A 23,420-nucleotide genomic window follows, 5' to 3' on the forward strand; every position below is an offset into this window, starting at 1 on the left:
ATATAGTCATATTAGGGATGAGGGCTTCAACATCTGAATTTGAGGTGGGGGAAAACAAATATTTGGTCCATAACAGGGATCTGTGGAGAAAAGGAAAACTTTGGGGTGTTAAAGAAATGGGAAATTGAGAATATAAAAAATATCTTCCATCCTAAATTTATTCTATATTTGGGCTAAATTACTTCAATCTCTCCATAATTCCACACTTTATGTAATTAGAAAATATTTGGGTGATGAAATCATTAGCCTTAATGTACAATCTCCCATTGAACTCAGGGAGCTGAGTTGGAGCTAAAGCAGACTGTATAAAAAGAAGACAGAGCTCTAGCTGCCATCTTGCGTCCCCGCGTGTGTGCACCTGATCTCAGCGGGTCCGCCCGAGACCCCCTGAGCGCCAACTCTATTCCCCCGCGCGGTCCCATTTCCGCTCCAACAAGATGAAAGAAACTATCATGAACCAGGAGAAACTCGCCAAGCTGCAAGCACAAGGGCGCATTGGTGGGAAAGGAACTGCTCGCCGAAAGAAGAAGGTGGTTCGTAGAACGGCTACAGCAGATGATAAAAAACTTCAGTTCTCCTTAAAGAAGTTAGGGGTAAACAATATCTCTGGTATTGAAGAAGTGAATATGTTCACAAACCAAGGAACAGTGGTCCATTTTAACAACCCCGAAGTCCAGGCATCACTGGCAGCGAACACTTTCACCATTACAGGCCATGCTGAGACAAAGCAGCTGACAGAAATGCTACCCAGTATCTTAAACCAACTTGGTGCAGACAGTCTGACTAGTTTAAGAAGACTGGCTGAAGCTCTGCCCAAACAATCTGTGGATGGAAAAGCACCACTTGCTACGGGAGAGGAGGATGATGATGAAGTTCCGGGTAGGAACCTTCACTTATGGCCAACGTAGAGAATCTTAGAAGGAAGAATAACAAATCTTTATACTGTAGGAAAGCCTCCCTTGGGGGAACTGGTAATAAGATCTTGTGGAGAATTTTGATGAAGCTTCTAAGAATGAAGCAAACTGAATTGAGTCAACTTCTGAAGAACATAAAACTTGAAGAAGTTACTGGGAACTGCTGTTTTATATTATGACTGCTTTTTAAAATTTTGTTCATGGATCTGATAAAATCTAGATCTCTAATATTTTTAAGCCCAAGCCCCTTGGACACTGCAGCTCTTTTCAGTTTTTGCTTATACACAATTCATTCTTTGCAGCTATTTAAGCTGAAGAAGCCTGGGAATAAAGTTTGAAACAAGGTTAATCAAGTTCTTTGCCTAGGAAAAAAAAAAAAAAGAAGACAGAAATAATAGAAGCTGGGAGAAGCCCCACCATCCAGGAAGCTGGTGTAAGGAAGCTGGGGACACTGCCCAAGTGAAAGGACAGGAAGGGAGGAAGGTGCCTGGGGAAGAACAGAAGCACCTCAGGATTTGTACTGGTTTTTTCTGAGGGAAACGTGACGTGCTTTCTTCTCCAACGGAAATCTTCAACCAAATCTATAATGTTCATGAAGTCTATGTGGACCAGTTTTGCTTGCTTGCTTGCTTGCTTTTTTTTTTTTTTTTTTTGGAGATGGGGAGAGCTGAGCCCTGTTCTAAAATGAGGGCCTGGAGGAAACCTGAGGAAGACAGCCACATGTCAGAGACGTTCACAGGCACACGGCCACAAGCAGAAGATAACATGAAAGCTAACATCATTTTCACAGGGCCCAACGTACTTCATTTTGCCTTCTGCTCCTTTAGGAGAGTCTCCGGCGTTTGCAGGTTAACCGGTACAGATTGTCTTTTTTTTTTTTTTATTTAAATTTATTTATTTGACACACAGAGAGAGACAGTGAGAGAGAGAACACAAGCAGGGGGATGGGAGAGGGAGAAGCAGGCTTTCCGTGGAGCAAGGAGCCCGATGCGGGGCTTGATCCCAGGACCCTGGGATCATGACCTGAGCAGAAGGCAGACGCTTAACGACTGAGCCACCCAGGCGCCCCAGGTACAGATTGTCTTAAAGCGCTTTTACTCACATGTGCCCCCCCCCCGCCTTTCACTGTAGTGGCGGCATTACCGTGTCCGACTCTGCTTAGTAGCCTTTCCTGCCGATACCCCAACTCCCTTCACTGCAAATAGACAGGACACCTGGTAATGCTTCTCAAAAATCAAAATCAGAACAACTCCAGACGCTTCTAGTTTGTTTCTTGACTCCTTCAGGGTAATGTGAATTCACACAGATGCTACATTTCAATTCCCTGGTACCTATAAATACTGTCCTGATGGCTTATTTCTCACCCTGTGATTTTTCTCCCCCCTAAATGTTCCTTATATGTAGGGGTTTTCTACAACTAGAGATGCACTTCCTTTCCATTCCTTGGATCTCCATTTTGGTGTCATGTGCAGAGTGGCCCATTAATCAATGCTGCTGGAGCTGATGAGCTCGTGAATAAATAATAATTAAGGACCATTTTGACTCACTCAGGTGTTTATCTGCTCAGCTGTGTTACTGAGATGCCAGGCGTATCTACGTTTTATAGAAATATTTGCTGATTGAGGAACTTATTGAAAGATGTGAATTCTGTGGCTGCTTTATTTTCAAGGTTCTCTTGAAGTGTTGGCGCAGCTCACGGCTCTGTGTGGGTTTCCCTTGCAAGTGATTACAGAAGTGGCATGTGGAGAGTGGACTGGGAGGCAAATATATGCGGGGAAAGTGGAAATCACCAAGGAAAACCAGTGAAGGGGAAATCAATATGAGGTGAAAGGTCAACAAGCCTCCTGCTGTTAGTCTGTCAAAATGTATTTAATGGGTTCATTGGATATTTTTCACATTTAAGAAATTGACATGAGAAAGGGTTAGCTTGTAATAACTTTTTCTCTCTCACTTACGAAATAGCTATTTTTTTTCCTTTTGAGAATTTTACCTCTGATCTCGGTATTACACTCACACCCAGGGTTTGAGGCCTCAACAGAACTATAATGACAAGCCTTCAAAACAGTTACAGTAATTATTTTTAAGTAGTTAATTCTTTAATCAGAGCCACATTAATTTGTCAAAGTGTAATTTAAAACATATTCATTGAAATTAAGCAAGGATCAAATATGGAACCTGTTCTATCCAAGGGACTAGTTTCTGGGTCTGATCTCATTGTATTTATTAAAGGCATGCCTTATTTATTCTTTTTTTCTATCATCTGTGCAATTAGATTGATCTCCAGTTCTCTCCTCTTCAAGCAAGGGAGTAAAAATAACAAATACAAAAAACTCACTCATTTCCTGCAGTAGCCTTTGGTAAAGAACTTCAAAAATAAAAAAGTCGCTCCATGTAAAATCACATTTGTACTATCTATTAAAAATTTCCGTACTCTCACTTGATGGATTTTCTTACTTCTTTAATAGTCCCCGTTTTTTTAGACAATTCAGTCATCATCTTATTAGAGGCTCAGATTTTTTCCCTTTTCTAATATCTTTAATCAAAATACCTTTAGATACATTCGAAATATTAATTCATTTGATGATTCCTGAGCCATACTGAGAGATTAAGCATTAAACATTAATATCTGGAAAAGTCATCAGGGAGAACTTATATTTATGTTAACTGTTTTCTTCCTTTTTATAAGACTAAGAAATTTATGTTCCAGATTTAAATGTCCTTGAATTTTCCCTCTTGAGCACCTGATACCAATTTGGCAAGGTCGGACTGGAATCTTGGCTTTCAGTGAAGAGCTGCTCCATTAAATTTAGTGAGAAATGTTATAGAAGTAAAGTATGGCCTGGAAATATTTCCTTTTTTAAATATTTATTTATTTATTTGTCAGAGAGAGAGAGAGAGCACATGGCTTGGGAATATTTCTTAAAAAATTGCCAAGGCCCCCAGGGATCTGGCACCTTCATTTGCCACGGGTAATATGAGCAGAGCTCAAAGACACATACATAAAAGGATTTTAAAAACTAAAAGCACTTTATAAATTTTGCCACAGTACACTGAGATTAGAAATTCTAAATAGTTCGTATAAAAATGTACCATAAGGGTCAAAATGAATATCTTTATGCTTTTTATTTTTAGAATATTAAACATCAGTTATTTATTATACAAAAGTTTATTAAATATTGGCCATACAAGGGCATTTTGCTAGATATCGGTGAACCCAAGATGGAACGAACACAGTCACTGCCCTTCAGGGATGCTTTGTCTAGCAAGGAAGGATTTATGGAAACAAAAATTATGAGACAAAGGCTGCGTATCAGTTTTTTTATTGCTGTGTAACAAATTGCCTCAAACTTAATAATTTAAACAACATACAGGGCGCCTGGGTGGCTCAGTCGGTTAAGCGACCACCCACTCTTGGTTTCCCCTCAGGCCAGGATCTCAGGGTGATGAGATCCAGCCACACACTGGCTCCGCTCAGTGCAGAGTCTGCTTGTCCCTCTCCCTCTGCCCCTCTGCCTGCTTGCATGTGTGCTCACTCTCTAATTAATCAATTAATTAAAACAACATACATTTATTATCTCATAGTTTCTGTGGGTATGTGGTCTGGGCACAGGCGAACTGGGTTCTCTACTCAGAGATTCACAAGGCTGCAGTTATAGTGTCAGCCAGGGCTGTGATCTCCTCTGAAGTTCAAGGTCCTCTTCCAAACTCAGGTGATTGTTGGCAGATTTCCTTTGCCTGAAGCTGCAGAACTCATAGCAACTTGCTTTCTGAAGACTGGTAGATGAGAGTCTCTGAACCTAAGAAAGCCCCGAGCCTTCTTTTAAAGAGTTCACCTGATTAAGTCAGGCTCACCAGAGTAATATACCTTTGATTAACTCAGTCAACTGATTTAGAGTCTTTAGTTACCTCTGCAAAGCCACTTCACCTTCACCATATGACATAATCAGAGGAGTGTATCCTTTCATATTCATAGGTTCTGCCTACACCAAAGGGAGGGGATTATACAAGGGTGTGAGTCAGTGGGCTTCATCTTACAATTTGGTCTACCACATGCCAAAATTTAAGGAAGTGACAAATGACTAGAGTCTAGTAATGGAAAATACAGGATAAAGGAAAGGTCATGGGCACTGGTTAATTATGTTAAGTTAGGCTTCTTGATGCCATGATTATTAGAGTATTTTCGTGCCAGCTGAAGAGAAAATTCATTTGAGACTTTATATAAACAAAGGGTCCTGAAGCTATATTAAGGAAGAGGTACAATTAGGACACAACATGCATTTAATTTTGGATGCGATGGTCACTGGGCCCTACCTAGTAAAGGAAAGATTTGAACAATATGGTACTTGAGTTGGAAACTGTATATATTCTTGGATAGGGGATTATAGTACTCTTTAAGTCATTGGCTGTCTTAGGTTGGGTTCCCCTGGAGACAAAGTCTTGTGTGCCAATAGCTTATCTGAGAACGTGATTCCTGGAAGCAGGAGAGAGGACAAGACGGAACGAAGTGGGGAGAAGGAAAGGCGCCGGAAAAGTGTGCTTTGAGTTGATCCCTGCTTGAGGCATCAAGGCCCTTCTGAGGAACCTTACGAAATGGCCGCCAGGAGTTTTCCCTTGGGGATGAACCAAGAAGCATTATTCTATTGGTTCTTGGCACCTATGGGTCAGCAGTGGCCCATGGATCTGAATGCCAGATGGATGCTGATGGTGTCAGAGAAGTAGAATGAAAGGAGTAAAGGATGTGGCCAGAGGTGAGGGACGTACAATGTGAGGCTGAGGAGATTTGGGGGAGCACACAGTGGGCATTTGATATACTGAGCTTCGGAAAATATAATGAAAACCATGGAGTCACTGTTCAGGAAAATGCTAACATGTGCATGTGCACACACACATACACAGATTGTACACACTCAGGTAGTTCTTCTACCCCTAAAGCCCATCCATGGACCCAAGAACAGGCACCTCTGTTTGAAGTTCTCATTATACAGAAGAGATTTTGACTGTCTGGGAAACCGTATAGGTTTCCTCAAGGAAAATATATGCCATCTGTAAATAATGGCCCCCTTTTCCCTATGAAGTGCCCACTCTTAAAATATTCTTTTACTCTTCAAAAAGCTCACTTCACCAACTATCAATCTCCTCTTTAACAACAAGTGTGGGTACGCATTCCAAGTTCATCTGGAGCCACTAGTTGTAGCAGTGATAGAAAGGGGTGATGGGAAAGCTGGGGTATGGTAAGAGAGCAGAGCCCCAATATCTGAGACTGTAAATTCTGGTCTCAGAAAGTTTTCTATAATATGAGCCTTTTATCTCTCCATGCCAAGGCATACTGATCTCTAACTCTGACTTTGATAACAATAATTTCTGTAGACACGGGGACCCGTACAATGGAAGTTTACATACTCAGTCATCGTATGTCAGTTTCATTCTATACTAGAGCCATCACCTGAGCTTTCAGTAGTCCACACCTCAGTCAGTCCTAGGAGGAGAAAATGTGTAAGTGGATTGGTGCAATCTCACAAAATTAAAAAGGCAAACTGAACGCATTTTTGTTCTTGAGAAATGAATGCAAGGGACTGCAGATTCACTCACAGCTGGGGGAAATAACACATCGGTTTGCAAGACAAAAAGAAATCTCACTAAAATCTTAGATAAAACAAAGGGAGAACCGTGTAAGAGGGAAGTTAGAATGAAAGTAAAGGGTAGTAATGTAGCAGTCAATAAACATAAATATATAGTCACACAAAAAATAAAGAAAACTATAAAGAAACTATTAGATTTCCTCTTGAGACTCCCATCAGATGTCCAATAAAAAACAGCAAGGAGAAAAAGAGAGCTCCCTGACATCAAATATGGATTTGAGTATGGATTTGTTGTGGTTATTTGCTCTTTGGCTTTTTTTGTGATGGGTGGAAAAACTGAGAATTTGAAGATGCAAAAATAGCTCAACCATTAGATGTATAATGATTTTAGAGTCTACCAGAGAGAATATGAGAATTGCTATCCAAAATCCTATATTAGTTTCTAGATATATATCAAGAATGTCAAAATTTGTAGAGCTAATAATACTATTCAAATCTCTTTGAAAACTCATTTACATTCATTATCTCTATAACCACTTTTTAAAAGCCAGTGGGAATGCAGTTTGAATCTTCTTCTTCCTACTTCCTTCATACTCCTATGAGAACCCAGCCTGACAGGCCTGCAGAGTTTTTGTGGAGCTGGAGGAATGAGTAAGAAATGCCTGTTTTTTTGACTTGCTAAATGCTTTTAAAGAACTATTCCTAGCATTCCAGACCAACACATCAGCTTTTGAACCAAATTGTAGGCAGCTGTTCTGATCACCTGGGTCACATTTTTGAGATGGATCCTCAGGTAAACCTGTCTAGTGTTCCCATCCGCACCTTTTAGCTACCCGTAGTGTTGCAGGGGCTCATATCCAGTAAGAGTCCCTTACATAAATCTAAATACTTTACTATAAACCTAAATACTTTACTCTGTAATCGTTATAGAGGAAGAACTGTTGCCCTGAAGCGAAACAAAGATACCGAAGATGTTAGGCCTTATAAGAGACGCTCGGTTATCTCATAAGGCAGATGAAGCTTACCCAATTGCCATGAACTGAATGTTTGAGTGTTCTACCCCCCCACCCGCAACAATTCATATGTTGAAGCCCTAATCCCCAGTGTGATAGTATTTGGAGGTGGGCTTTTGGAGATAATAATGTGTAGATGAGGTCATGAGAGTAGAGCCTCCACAACGGGATTTCCCCTTATAAGAGGAAAGTATCAGAGCTCTCTCTTTCTCCACCATGGGATGACACAAAAGGAAGGTGGTCATCTACAAATCAGAAACAGGGCTCTCACCAGACACTTGATCTTGGACTTTCCAGCCTCCAGAACTGTGAGAAACAAATGTTTGTTGTTTAAGCCCCCTAGTCTATGGTATTTTGTTATATCAGCTCAAACTGACTAAGACATCAATTCAACAGCAGGAAACATGTTAAGAATTATTTTTACCTAGTAATCACTGAATGTTGAACACACTAAGTGCTGTACATATACGAATTTTAAATTCCTATAATCATTAGTACTTTACTTTAACATATGTTTGTCTATTTTCAAGGTGTATTTCTTTTTAAAAGTATTAATTGATATATTACTAACATATACCATTATATTCACTTTAAGTGTACAACTTAATGTGTCTGGGTGGCTCAGACAGTTAAGCTTCTGCCTTCGGCTCAGGTCATGATCTTGGGGTCCTGGGATTGAGCCCCTGCTTAGCGGGGAGTCTGCTTCTCCCTCTCCTTCTGAACCTCCCCTCCTGCTGCTCATGCTTTCTCTTTCAAATAAATAAATAAAATCTTTTAAAAGAAGTATACAAATAATGATTTGATATATGTATGTGTTGTGAAATGATCACAATAAGTTTAGTTAACATCCATCTCCAAACATAGTTACATTTTTTTCTTATAATGAGAACTTTGAAAATATACTCTCAACAATTTTCAAATATTCAAAACAGTAATGTTGACTATTGTCGGTATGCTGTACTTTACACCTCCAGGACTTGTTTATCTTATAACTGGAAGTGTTTACCTTTTGACTCTTCATCCATTGGTAGGTGGTGGGCAAAAGGGGTGAAGTGTGTTTCTGGTAGGCAGCATACTTGGATCTGGTTTTTTTAAGAGATTTTTTTAAATTATTTATTTATTTGAGAGAGAGAGAGAGAGAGAGTACAAGAGAATGCGGAGGGTCAGAGGGAGAAGCAGACTCCCTGCTGAGCAGGGAGCCTGATGTGGGACTTGATCCTGGGGCTCCAGGATCATGACCTGAGCTGAAAGCAGTTGCTTAACCAACTAAGCCATCCAGGTGCCCTGGATCTGATTTTTAATGTAATCTGACATTCAGCCTTTAAATTGGGGTGTTTAGATCTCTTACATTTAATGTAATTATTGCTATGGTTGGGTTTTAAATGACCATCTTGCTGTTTGTTTTCTATTTGTCCCATCTGTGCTTGTCTTTTTTCTCTTTTTCAACCTCTTTGGATTATGTAAGTTTGTTTCTTTGATGCCATTTTATTTGCTTTTTTGGCTTACTAGCTATATCTTTGTTTTATTTTAGTGGTTGCATTATGGCTTAAAGTGTGCATCTTTAATTTATTACAGTCTAGCTTCAGGTGTCCTTATACCACTTCATGTATTGTATAAAACTTTACAGTCATATGCTTTAATTTTTCCTCTACTGACTCTTGTCACATATTTACTTACACAAATGTTATGAACTCTGTACCACACTGTTTTTTGTTTGCTTGTCTGTTTTGTTTAAATAGTCAGTTACCAGGGTGCCTAGGTGGCTCAGTCAGTTAAATGTCCAACTCTTGATTTGGCTCGGGTCATGATCTTGGAGTCATGGGATCAAGCCCCGCGTTGGGGTCTCTCAGTGGGGAGTCTGCTTGGGATTCTCTCTCTCTCCCTTTCCCTCTCTTGTACCCACCCCCCCGCTCATGTGCTCTCTCTCTCTCTCAAGTCAATCTTTAAATAGTTACCTTTTAAATTGTTTTAAATAATAAGAAAAAATTGTATATATCTACCCATGTAATTATCATTTCCAGTATTCTTCATTGCTACATATAGGTACATATTTCTCTTATCAGTTTTCTTCTGTTTGAAGGAGTTACTTTAGTATTTCTTATAGTGAGATTGTTGGTGATTAATTCTTACAGGTTTTTACACCTGAAAAAAATCTTTATTTCACCTTTATTTTTGAAACATATTTTTCCTGGGTGTATAATTCTAGGTTGTTAATTTTTGGCTGTCAGTTCTTTAAAGATGTTGCTTCAATCTCTTTTCACTTGCATTGCTTCCAATAAGAAATATGCTAATCTCCTTATCTTTTTCATGCCTTATGTAATGTATATTTTTATACTGGTGGCTTTGTATTTTTTCTCTTCATTGTCAATGGTCAGCAGTTTAATTATGATGTGCCACTGTGTTATTTTCATGTTGTTGTACTTTAGATTTGTTTAGCTTCTGGATATGTAGGTTTATGGTCTTCATAAAATTTGTATATTTTTTATCATTATCAGAGGTTCCAATTGCATGTATACTAAATTGGGTTTGTTTTATTTTTTGTTTTTTTAGAGAAAACGAGCAACTGTGGGGGAGGGACAGAGGAGAGGGAGAGGGAGAATCCCAAGCAGGCTCCATGCTCAGTGCAAAGCCCAATGCAGGACTCGATCTCACAACCCTGAGATCATGACCTGAGCCAAAACTCAGAGCTGGACATTTAACTGACTGAGCCACCCAGGCACCCCTATAGTAAATTGTTTTTATTTTTATTTTTTCAAGATTTTATTTATTTATTTGATAGAGAGAGATACAGCGAGAGAGGGAACACAAGCAAGGGGAGTGAGAGAGGGAGAAGCCGGCTTCCCGCGGAGCAGGGAGCCGGATGTGGGACTCGATCCCAGGACCCTGGGATCATGACCTTAGCCGAAGGAAGACGCTTAACAACTGAGCCACCCAGGCACCCCTAAATTGTTTTTAAATTCTCCCACAGCACACTATTTGTTTCTTTTTGTTCAGGATTTTTACATCTATATTCATGAAGATATAGTCTGTGGTTTACTTTCTGTTAAGTCTCTCTTATAATAACTTTGTCTGGTTTGGGCAGTAGGGTAATGTTAGCCTCATAAAATAAATTAGGAAGTGGTCTTTCTGTGTTTATTTTCTGGAAGAGATTGTAGAGAACTAATATTTTTTCCCTTAAATGTTCTGTAGATTTTACTAGTGAAACCATCTGGGACTGGTGTTTTCTGTTTCGGAAGGTAAGTAATTATTGGTTTAATTTCTTTAATATATATATATCTATTTCCCCTTGTGTGAGTTTCGGTAGATAGTGTCTTTCAAGGAATTAGACCATTTCATCTACGTTACCAAACTTGTGGGCACGGAATTGTTCATATTCGTTCATTATCCTTTTAATGTCTATGGGATCACTAGTAATGCCCCTCTTTCATTTCTGAATTTAGTAATTTATGTCTTCATTTTCTTTTTCTTGGTTAGTCTGGCTAGTGTAATATCAATTTTGCTGAACTTTTCAAAGGATTGGATTTGGTTTTATTGATTTTCTCTATTGTTTTCCCATTTTCAATTTCCTTGATGCCTGCTCTGATTTTATTTCTTTTCTTCTGCTTACTCTGGATTTAATTTGCTTGTCTTTTTCTAATTCCTCAAGGTGGACACTTAGATTTTTTATTGAATATGCATTCAATGGTATTAATTTCCCTCCATGTATGGCTTTCAGTGCATTCTGTGAATTTTAATAGGTTGTATTTTCATTTTAATTTAGTTTCAAATGTTTTTAAAATTTTTTCTTAAGATTTCCTCTTTAATCCATGTATTATTTAGAAGTATGCTGTTTAATCCCCAAATATTTGGAGTTTATCCAGCTATCTTTCCCTTATTGATTTCTAGTTTAATTCCATTGTGTCTGAAAGCATATTTTCTATGATGTCTACGGTTTTAAATTTGTTAAAATATATTTTATGGCTCAAAATGTGGTATTTTGGGTGAATATTCCATGTGAATTTGAGAAGAAGGTGTGTTCTGATATTGTTGGATGAAATATTCTATAAATGCCAATTAGATCCAATTGGTCAATAGTACTATTCAGTTCACTTATATCCTCCCTGATTTTCTGCCTCAGACTTTGCAATGATGGAAAATCTAAACCTAGAAGATTGTCAGAAACATACAGAATAATCCTGTTTCAGGATTTTATATCTTTCTGTACACAGATTAATTTGTTTACTGAAACAAAGATAGTCCTGATACTTTAAGAAAAATATCTCTTCAACATTAGTACATCTGAATCATCTACAAAGCTTATAGAAATGCTGGGATTCACTCCCAAAGTTCTAGATTTATTTGATCTTGTATGGAACCCAAGACTTTGCATTTCTATGAAGTTTCATAGGTAATGCTGATGTTACTGGCATGGGGACCATACTTTGAGAAGCACTGCCTTATACCGTCCAGGTATATTTTAAAATCCATAGTCTCCAGCATATATAAGCCAAAGATTTGGGGCAAATTGTGTTTAATACATATTGAATCAGGATGAATAGCAAATGACTTAAATAGTAAAACATCTGTCTCAGGATTAACCAAATTAGGAGCAAACCTCCTTTGACCTCTACATAGACTTGTATTTACTAGTTGCAGTTGGTCTGCATTGCAGAACATAGTAAGATAAAATCTGAAACTCCTTGTTTTACTCGATGTGAGGGTTCTTAAAAGATGCTATTTATTATATTATACAATCTCCTTTTTATAAATACACACAGGGAAAACATCCCCTCTAGTCCAAAAACCAAGAAAAGTTGTAATTTTACTAAGAAATTGAATTGTATTATTTTATTAAACACATTTCACAAATGTTTCCATTTCCTTGTTGATTGTTGACAAGCTCAGTCACAATGGTTGCCACAATCAGCAATGTAGAAGGCATATGTAATATAGATTTGTACAACAATCTTCTTTGCTTCATTTTTTTTCTCCTCTCATTTTCCTCATTGTCTTATGCCTTATTTTGTTGTTTTTTACAATGTATAGTAATAGGAAGACTTTTTTTAAAAGTCAGAGTAGATTCAGTCACTTCCAACAAATCTCTTAGGTTAAGAGTTCCCAACAACTTTCAAAACTTGTGTATCAAAACAGTATAGTATTGGTATAAAGACAGACATATAAATCAATGAAACAGTATTGAGAGTCCAGAAATAAACCTTTATATTTATGGCCAATTGGTATTCAGCAGAGGTGCCAAGGCAATTTAAAAGGGAAAGAATAGTCTTTTCAACAAGTGGCACTGAGACTATGGAATATCTAAATGTAAAAGTTTCCATCCACATAGAAAAGTTTTCATATCTACCATATAGAAATAGTAACTCAAAATGGATCAGAACCTAAATGCAAGAGCTAAAATTATACAGATTTTAGAATAAAACATAAAAAATATTTGAGACTTTGGGTTAGGTAAAGATTTCTTGAATATGACACTGAAAACATGAAGAAAAACTTGATAAACCAGACTTCATCAAAATTAAAAATTTGTACTTCAAAAGACATCAAGAAAGCTAAAAGAGGATCCACGAAATGGAATAAAATATTTACAAATCATATATCTGATAAGGGACTTGTATAAAAAATATATAAAGAAGTATAAATATGTTTTACAACTCGGTAAGAAGACAAATAACACAACAAACATGAACAAAAGATATGAGTAGACATTTCACCAAAGAAGATATAAAAATGGCTAATAAGTGCATGAAAGGGTGTTCAACATCATTAGTCATTAGGGCAATGCAAACCCAAACCACAATGATATGTCATTTTATACCCACTAGAAAGGCTATAACCAAAAAGAAAGACAATAATAAATGTTGGCAAAGATGTGAAAAAATGGGAACGCTCCTAATTTACTCATGGGAGTATAAAATAGTTCAGTCACTTTGAAAATCGTTGGGCAGTTTTTCAAAATGTTAAGCCTAGAGTTACCATATATATGATCCTGAAATTCCATTCCTACATATCCACCCAAGAGAAGTCCGAAGATACAGCCAACCCAAATGTCCACACAATAAATGGAGAAACAAAATATAATACTTCCATGTAATGAACACCATTTAGCAATAAAATAGAATGAACTTTTGATATATGCTGTAACATGGGTGTATTTCAAAAACATTGTTCTAATTTGAAAGGAGCCAGACACAAGAGGCTACATACTGTATGATCCCTTTCTTATAAAATGTACAGAAGAGGCAAATCTAAGGAGATAGGAAGTGAATTAGTGGTTGCCTAAGGCTGGGGGTGAGAATGGGGATGAACCATAAATAAGCACAGGTGATCTTATTGGGGTGAAAACATGTTCCAAAAATGGATGATAGTGATGGCTACATAATTCAGTGAGCTTACTAAAAAAATCATTGAATTGTAAACTTTGAACAGGTGAATTTTATGATTTGTAAATTATACAATTCAATAAAGTTAAAGATACCAACACCTGTTGTTGAGGAGCGGTACCTCAACTGGAGTCACCTGGCACTTGCTCCCTAGCTCCTATGGCCCACAACAGACAGGCCAGGAGGTGGCAACTTTCGGAGGTAGCCCTGGAGTGTCAGATCTAGTCCTGTTGAATGTATAGCTGCCACAGGTCAATAGCGCTTAGTTGAATAGGGTTACGTTATTTTTGAACCACTGCATTTCTGAAGCATCTCGTGGCATCCAATAAACAAACTCCCCTAAACCAAATAGTTAGATCAATATATGAGTAAAAGTCTCCCCATGGCCAAGAATGGATAATCAATACGTCAGACCACATTTATGTCAAGTGAAGAAAATCAGAGTGACATGAAAGAAATGAATGATTTTACTTGAGTATTAGAGCTTGTCTGCCTCAGGTTATTTTGATGATACTTCAAATATTTATGGAAACAAGGGAATCTTTTTTTTTTCAAACAGTTTAAATTTGAGTAGGGATGTTTCTAGCAGCATCCTAGGAAACACTGGTGCCAACAGGAAGTCCCTGATTCTTTGTAAGGACCCCGAGCATCTACACATTTTGATGTAGTCTGAAATAAAATGTGTGACAGTCCAGGAACATAACAAAGTTAAACATTCTATAGGTTTCCTTCAGAAAAATAAAAATGTCCATACTTGAACCTATTCATTCTCTTCCCTACAGCCACCCAATCCTGGGTTGTTATTGCCAGTGGGGAAAATGTGGAACTTAAAATACTGTATGTGTTACTGGAATTCATGCCTGTTGTAAAGGACTCTAGTGTGAGTTCTAAGGAAAGCAACTAGGTCGTATTCATCTTTGCATCCCTAGCACTTGGCTGAAGATTTGAATATGGTGCTCAGTATATACCTGAGAAGGGCTCACAAGAGTGACTTAAATATGTTCATTGACCACATCTGTTCCCTGCCACAATAAACAGCATTTATTGCTTCTTTCATGTGTTCGGTCATTCACGCATTCATTTAACAATATTTGCCGAGTACCTACTATCTGCAAAATATAGTATTAGGTGCTGAAATTGCAGTGTCAAAAAGACACAGTCCTCACCTCCTAGGAGCTCTGGAGGACAAAGACACAGAAATAAAATTACTCTGTAAAAACCACACACAATATTAAGTAAGGGGTCCACGAACCCTCTTATAACTCAGTTTCGGGTGTGTCTGCACAGAGATCCAAGCAGAGGCCTGAGAGCCCTGTTAGGCCAATGGGCAAGGAGGTGGGGACAGAGAAGGAATAAAGTCACACAGCAAGGTGGTATGAAGGCTAGGAAAGAACGTGGGCTTTAAAGTCAGGCTCGGGTTTACAGCCTTACTTGGCCACTCGATAGCTCAGGGACCCTGGCCAACACTTTTATTCCCACTATTTTGCTCATCTGCAAAATGATCTGTGTGTCACTGAGTTGTTGGCATGATTAAGGCTATTGAAGCTGGTGGAGACCATGGAACACAGTTAATACTCAAAAATTGTAGTCATTGCTATTACAGGCCAAAAATAAGTGATACAGCTTCAAAGTGGTATGTGAATTTTTTTAAACATAGCTTTTTTTTAAAGATTTTATTTATTTGTCAGAGAGAAAGAGACAGAGCCATAAGCAGGGGGAGTGGCAGACAGAGAGAGAAGCAGGCTCCCCACTGAGCAGGGAGCCTGATATGAAAGGCAGCCGCTTAACTGACTGAGCCACCCGGGCGTCCCTAAACATAGTTTCAATATTTTGTTTGAATGATTCTTAACTATTGACAAATTTTTTCAATGATTTTTCCTCATTTACAAATCCTAAGTGGCTTCCCATTGCTTATAAAATTAAATCTAAGTATTCTTTTTAACAGTTGTGTTGAAGCATTTTGACCTATTTATTCATCCGTTTATGGACATTTGGGCTGTTCCCACTTTTTGACTACGATGAATAATGCTGCTGTGAACATATGTGTGTAAGTCCTGTGTGGATGTATATTTTCACTTCCCTTGAATAGATATCTAGGAATAAAGTTGCTGGGTTGTAAGGTGACTCCAGGTTAAACATTTTGAGAAACTCTCCAACTATTTTTCAAAATGTCTGCAGCATTTCACATACCCACCAGCAGTGCATGAGTGTCCTAATTTCTGCACACTTATGCCAGTAACTGGTACTGACAGGTTTTTTTTAATTTAAACACTTTTTTAGAGGAGGATTACTTCAATGTTAAAAACAAAGTATTTCAATTTCATAAGTTGAAAACATAAGGAATTAGATAAAAAGCAAAATAACTCACAATTCACCAAATACATCAGCTGTTAATGATTTAGGGCATATCTTTGTAACTTTTTTCTTAAACAGTACTTTTTTTTAACCTGATTATGATAATATCCTAATATTGAATATCCAACTTTGATCAAATATAAATTTAGAGGGACACCTGGGTGGCTCAGTCGGTTAAGTGTTCAACTCTTGATTTCGGCTCAGGTCACGACCTCAGGGTTGTTAGATCAAGCCCCTAGGTGGGCTCCGTATTGAGTATGGAGCCTGCTTGAGATTCTCTCTCCCTTTCCCTTTGACCTTCCCCCCACTCACATGCTCAGTAAATAAATAAATAAATAAATAAATAAATAAATAAATAAATAAAATCTTTCAAAAACTATGAATTTAGGGAAGGGACTAATATGACCAAAGAAAAAGATATACATAATAGCAAACATTACTTACTATTTATGCCAGGAACTATGTTAATCCCTTTACTGTATTATCTCATTTAGCCCTCAAAGCAGCATTATGAGGGAGGAAATATCATTATTTTTATTATTTTGTAGATGAGAGTAACTGAAGTTTCATGAAGTTAAGTAATTTTCCTAGGTTAATACTGAAGTGCGTAACAGAGTCAGACCTCAAACTCAGGTCTGGAGCTCACCAGGGCCCCTTTTGTAAACCACTAAACTCATGTTGGTTATGGGACTTTGCTGGGCCTAAGGATAGGGAGGACTTAACTGATAGAAAGACCTATCGGTTGGAAAAGAAATTATAGTATAAAGAAAAGATAATCGTGGACTATTTGACGGTTACTGAAGAGACCACCCTGACTAGAGTTGAGAGAGGAAGATAGAATTGGACAGGTCAGATTATATATGGTCTTGAAGGGAAGGCTGAGGGGGTGAACGATTTCCTAGAGGCAATGGGAATTCAGTGGATGTGTCTGAGATGGTGACGTTGCATGGAGCTTTATCCCACAGTGCTATCACAAGATGGATGGAAGAAGGGAATGATTTGATAAGGAAGGAGTCAGGACGCTGTTCAAGAGCTCATGGGTGCGGTGTAGAGGAGCAAGACTATGCGGTGGCGGAGGATGGAAATTGACTTAAGAAGCATATTGAACGGGAGGTAAGGGTTGGAAAGGGCAGAGAGGTACTCTCCCCTTTCAACACTCTCCACCACTGCTGGTAGTAAAGAGAAATGAAACTTGGGAAATCAAACAAACTAAAGAAGTTGCTTTGTTCTGTAAAATTCTCTACTGAAGAAAAAACTATTAAAATTTCCAGATATGTCTGATAGTTTCAAGTCATTTTAATGTAGCTTGGTATTTAATTCTATGCTGCTCACACTAATGTGGTCAATGACTAAGTAACAATTTCCTTTATAAAGGAATTAAGCCCTGGTATTTGGAAGCTGAACCTCATTCACAATAATCTATGTGATGTTACGATTATAACATGTGTACTCTTCCTAGGGTCTAAGTCATCTGACGGCCCTGTGTAGGAACCGGGAGGAGGAGAAAGCGGGCTGCTGTGATTCCATTCCTGTTGGGGTTGCAGTCACAGAAGCTTCAAAAGGTGAATGGCTCTTTTCCTAGATTTTTTATTTATGACAAGGGAGTAAATTAAAAAGAATATGGAAAGCCAAACTTTAAAAAATATAATGAAGATTCTTAACTTTTCATAATTAACATTTATTGAGACCCCATATCATAAATTAGAAAATAGTAACACTAGTGTTAGAGTAATAATATAGCTGATAATATAATACTGGTGATTGAGCACTTACTATGTAAATAGCACTGTGACAAAACTTTACAAATATGATTTCACTGATACCTAACCGGACATGACTTAAGAAGTAGGAACTATTTATTTTTATAGGAAACAAAATTTAAGCTCCCAAGTCTAATTAACTTTCCCTCGGTCAAAAGTGGAAAGTTACAGAGTCAGGTTTCAGCCATGTCTTGCTCCAAACCCATGACCCTTCTCTACTACATAGATCTACCTTTATGTTAAGATGCTTTGTCATCTGCTATCACCTGAGTTATATAACTTGAAATTATAGAATTTAGCAAACGCTATTGTTTCTACTTAATTGGTCATTCTAAACACACTTATGTCCAAGTCGAAATCCCTTTTTGTCTTTGAGAATAGTGATGCACTCGTTTAAAGAATCGTTCAGATATTTTTCAGGAGGACCCACTCTTTCAATCATTTCCCCGCAGAGGGGTGTGTCTGCCGCTCGTCATCCCATTCTCATGCGCTGGTTGGTCCTCTGCCCTTAGTTCACTCTGTTCCCTTGGATTCGCCTGCTCCGTGTCCTTCACCCATCCCATTCCCTTGGTCTGGCCTGCGCCCTCCCTTCCATCCTCCACCCGCTCTGTTCCCTGCCTGGTCTGCTCCCCACCTTTCCTGCCCCCATTTCCCTTGTACGGCATGCACTCTGTCCTTTCCCCATCCGTTCCCTTTGTTGGAGCTCTTCACCACCCTCTTTCCTATTCCCTCAGTTGGCCTATAATCGTCCTTCATCTTTCCAAATGCAAGTTATCTGTCAGTGTCCTATTCAAATGCCTCTGTTTCTCTTCCTAATTAATTTCCCTACAATTATTGAATGCCCTCCTGCTCTGTACCTCCAGAGAACATTAAGCCCATCCCCCACCCCCATACACACTTTGGTTGGTGTCAACACCTCTTTTACTCCTTATATTCTGATTTCCTTATGAGCAAGAACTATAACTTACTTGTCTTACCTTCACCATGATTGATCTTTTTAACTGCAATGCCCAGCACACCTTAACCTGAATTGGTAAGTTTTCAAAGGTCATCTTACTCATTAGTCACGTGTTGTTGTTTTTTTATATTTGTTCTGCTTGCTCTTCAGTGTGTCTATCATGTGGTTTGCCTGAGCACTAGTCTAGTTCATTTCAATTTTTGACCAATGTCCGCATTAGGAGAACTGTCACTCTAAAACGGTAGAAAAAAGAAAAAAGGAAAGTTCATACCTTATCTGTACGACAATGACTGGCTGGTTCTGCAGCCCAGATCACACCGACAATATCTCCAGATTCACATTGCAAAATCATATCTACTGTTTGGGTTTAATCATGATCATATTTAAATCTCTTTAAGTACTACCCTCATCCAAATGCTTCTTCCCAGATGTGCTGCATTATTAATGGAGTGGAATTAAATATAGGGGTTTTAAAATGAACTTGCTTCCAAATATATTAGACTTCATCTTCCCATTTTGACATTTCTTAGTTCTTGATATTGCTATTTTTCACAAGTCCTCTCAACCCATTTTTTATCTTCTCTTGTGTTCATATTATCTAATTAATACCTCTTAAAATTAAATTGGTACTCTGTTTACAATGCTTCTAATATCTGTAGTTAAGACCCTAAGATGTGACTTAATACTGATCTTTCTAGTGTCCCTGGATGACTCCTTCTGAATGGATAAACTGCTGTTTGTCACGATCACAGATTTTCCTCTGTACTTTTTTTTCTTTTTCTGAGCAGGGCTCCAATCACATTCCAAACCACTGCCATTATTCATTTCCCAGCTACTTCGAATTAATTTTCTAGCCAATGCACTTTATCAAATTATGTGCTCTACTTAGGTGCTTTCCTCTGTATGTTGATGAACTCAGAGAAAAGGAATTACTGGCAGCTTCGGGAACTCCAGGTGTTTGTGTGTGGGAATGGGAAGCGGTGAAGGAGAAAGAAGAAATAGAATCTGATGGTAGATTACAAAGTCAAACACAAATCCACCTGAGCTTACACTTGAATGGAAGTGATTTGTTCTGGGAACAAATATGACTGGTTGGCTAAGTCATTTGTTCTACACAAGTTTCTGGAGTGAATTTTAAAGAACACAAAATTGGACAGTGCTTTCCTCAACCCACAACGTTTTGGTATTCTTATTACTATAGAAAAGCAAGTGAAAATAGATACAGAATTCCTTACAGACTATTGTTTGTCCTCTAGGATTTATAGTCTAGGATGGATAAAGAATCTTTTTAAAACAGTTGTCATTCCTTCTCTTTCTTCAACCAGATTTCTCTCTTTTTCTCCAAGTTGAGTAAAATGCTGCACACTGAAATGGAAAAAGCCTCAGTATGACAGAGTCTTACCTGAGTCATCGTTCTTGATTTGTCCTTTTTTGGCCCAAAAATATTGCGTAAAAAAATCTTATGGGTCCCCTATGGGTTTGTGTGTCAAATTTAACAACATCTAAAAGGAGGCTCTGACTTGAAAAATTGACCAAGGATATCAAGAAGTATTGAACCTTTATTCTGTATTGTAAACTACATAGAAACCAAGTGAAAAACAGCTAAGTTTTATCTTGGTTTGCTACATGATAAGCATGCTGCTATTGGATTTTCATTTGGCATCTTTAATCCTCCCAACAGCCCTATAAGGTAAGTACTGCTATTATTCTCATCTTACAGATAAGCAAACTGAGCCTTGGAGGACATAGGTAAGGCTGTAAGGTTCTAAGGGTAGTGTTACTGGCACCTAGTGGGTAGAGGTCAGGGATGCTGCTAAGACAGGCCCCACCATAAGGAATTTTTCATTCCAAATTGTCAGTTATGCCAAGGTTGAAAGATCCTCTGCTACACACCTAGTTTTAGTACCCTGGGAAGGATAGGGAATTGTGAGAACAGCAATTTTATTAACAGAGTTTTAGTCATTAACCAGAAAGAGGAGAATTCAGATTCGGGATGCCCCATGTTTTCTTAGGACTGCTCCAGAGTGTTCTGTGGGGTCTATTTCTTGCTTCTGGGTATGTATTACTGGATCTTGGTTTCTCTCAAGCAGTTGCTCAAAGCACAAGCTTTAAAATAAAGCCTTTTATCACCAATTCCTATGACAGGCTTGGCTTTCTTCTAATAGGTTCTGCCAATGCTGCAGAGGTCTCTAACCTGGGTGCATCATGCCTCTGATCTTCCTAGTGGCTAGTTTCTGGGCTATTAGATTGCAATGGGTGGCAGGTAACTATGATGTCTTTTGAAGAGGTATTTTACCCATCTTGAATTTGGGCAATGTCATCTTACTTGTTATATAAGATCACTAAACACCCTCCAGATAACAGCAACCCTGGACAACACTGTTAAATCTTTCTGTGCCACTTCTCAGTGGACCAGCCTCAATGCCATGGTTAACCCACTACTCCCCCCATTACACTCTCCTGATAGAGCTGTTAAAGACAAAGCAAATCATTATTGTCAGCTTGGAAAATTATCTCAGTATGTCTTAGAAAAGACAGGAGGATGTGATCAAAGTCAGCATACATCTTTTTGTACTTCACCTACTGGAATGGAAACTCCTTGAGAGTAGGAACTAAAGTTTTTTTTTGAAGGTCATGTGCAGAGTTAAACACATTGAAGCTCAGGGAGTATTTAATATTAATGATATTTCATCAAAAATTATCAGATATTCCTTTCTGATGATTTTTATAACAGTTTGGGGCATTTAGATAAAAGAAATATGATGACAACTTGGAGGGAGTTCAGAATGAAACAATAAAAATGAATGAATGGTTAGAGGGAAGAGGGAATCAGTTATGTGCTGGCTAAACAAGAATGAAAGAAGGAAAGGCCTATGATAAATGAACAGTGTATGTATCAAAGAGCAAATTGCTTTGTTGTTGATAGGGTGTTGAGTAAGACAGCTATCACCTCTGGAGCCATATATTTTGGGATTAACTGGGCTTTCCATTACCCTCCCTGATTCCCTTGAATTGAATAGAATTCCCTTGCCCAGTTCCGATTTAATTGTTCCACAAGGAGTCATTTACTGCAGTTGGTAGGAGTCAAGGCATTACCCAAGATTTTGTGAGAATACATTTCTTTTCTATTTTCCAAAGACTTGTCATCATTCTAAAACTAATAAAAATAAAATATACCTAATAAGAATTCTAGTTCTCCCATTCTTAATAAGAATTCTATGAAACCTTGAAAGGGTTGGGGACCAGATGATAGAAATATGAGGAAGGTGGTAAAAAAGAGATATGGTGCCAATAACTAACTTGGAGAACAAATACAGAAGGCTTTGAAATTAATTCTGCCCTACCAGCTGGGGATCCCCATCCCTGTGTTGATCTTACCACATCTAAAATACTGTGGAATCCTGATCTCCATATTATAAGGGAGCCACTGACATCAAAGAAAGAGTGAAAAGAGTTTGAAGATTCAAATAAAAGAAATGTAGATGATTAGCCAAAGAAAGTGTTAATGAGGAAATTATAGCCATCTTTAAATGTCTGACGTACGGCCAGAGTAAAACCAAGTGGGTAGGAGTTTCAGCAAGATAAATCTCTGATCAACATAAGGGAGAAATGACAAATGAAGAACTGTACCATAATGGAATTGCTGAAAGAGGTAATTGTCACTGGAAGGATCAAGCCAAGACTGAATGATTATTTGTTAGATTCATAGATGAGATTCATGCATAGGTAGAAGAGATGGAACTGAAATATTAATTGTTTTCTGATAATACACAGTACTGTTTTTCTCAAGTAATTCTTTTCTTCTATTTTTTTTTAAATTAAAGTATAGTTGACATACAATATTATATGAGTTTCAGGTGTTCATGGTATTATTTAATTTGTTGAACTCTTCTGGTTTTTTAAATTTTTTATTTAAATTCAATTTAGTTAACATGTACTGTATTCTTAGCTTCAGGGGTAGAATTTAGTGATTCATCAGTTGCATATAATACTCAGTGCTCATTACATCAAGTGCCCTCCTTAATGACCATCACCCAATTGCTCCATCCATCTCCCCATGAACCTCCCCACGAGCAACCCTCTGTTTCCTATAGTAAAGAGTCTCTTATGGTTTGCCTCCCTTTCTTTTTTCATCTTATTTTATTTTTCTTTCCCTTCCCCTATGTTCATCTGTTTTGTTTCTTAAGTTCCACATATGAGTGGAATCATATGGTATTTGTCTTTCTCTGACTGACTTATTTTGCTTAGCATAATACCCTCTAGTTCTATCCACATCATTGCAAATGGCAAGATTTCATTCTTTTCGATGGCCGGGTAATATTCCATTGCATATATACCACCTCTTCTTTATCCATTCTTCTGATTTTTAACTGAACCCAAATGACTGATCGGAAGATGTTCAATTGCTTAGGGACATGAATCATCTTAATCAATTTCTATTTTTAAATATTTATTAACTCTCAC

At 37.9% G+C, this 23,420-nt stretch overlaps 1 protein-coding gene across 1 annotated transcript; it reads left to right on the forward strand.

Annotated features, from left to right (window-relative positions):
• The first annotated feature begins 403 nt into the window (after positions 1–403).
• LOC112826512 (transcription factor BTF3-like) lies at positions 404–1,258 on the forward strand. Its single transcript, XM_025874662.2, has 2 exons — positions 404–879; positions 980–1,258. The coding sequence occupies exons 1-2, from the start codon at positions 438–440 to the stop codon at positions 1,024–1,026; spliced, it is 489 nt and encodes a 162-aa protein (XP_025730447.1). The 5' UTR covers positions 404–437; the 3' UTR covers positions 1,027–1,258.
• Positions 1,259–23,420: the final 22,162 nt, after the last annotated feature.

Source organism: Callorhinus ursinus, unplaced genomic scaffold, assembly GCF_003265705.2.
Source record: "Callorhinus ursinus isolate GAN/ISIS: 27379988/994484 unplaced genomic scaffold, GSC_fseal_2.0 scaffold7, whole genome shotgun sequence".
NCBI classification, from domain to species: domain Eukaryota; kingdom Metazoa; phylum Chordata; class Mammalia; order Carnivora; family Otariidae; genus Callorhinus; species Callorhinus ursinus.

What these genes read in the sequence shown, in the direction of transcription:
- LOC112826512 (XM_025874662.2), top strand. Translation starts at nt 438, where the DNA reads ATGAAAGAAACTATCATGAACCAGGAGAAACTCGCCAAGCTGCAAGCA. An exon ending in GGATGATGATGAAGTTCCGG is followed by an intron (nt 880 to 979) that starts GTAGGAACCTTC and finishes ACTGGTAATAAG; the next exon opens with ATCTTGTGGAGAATTTTGAT.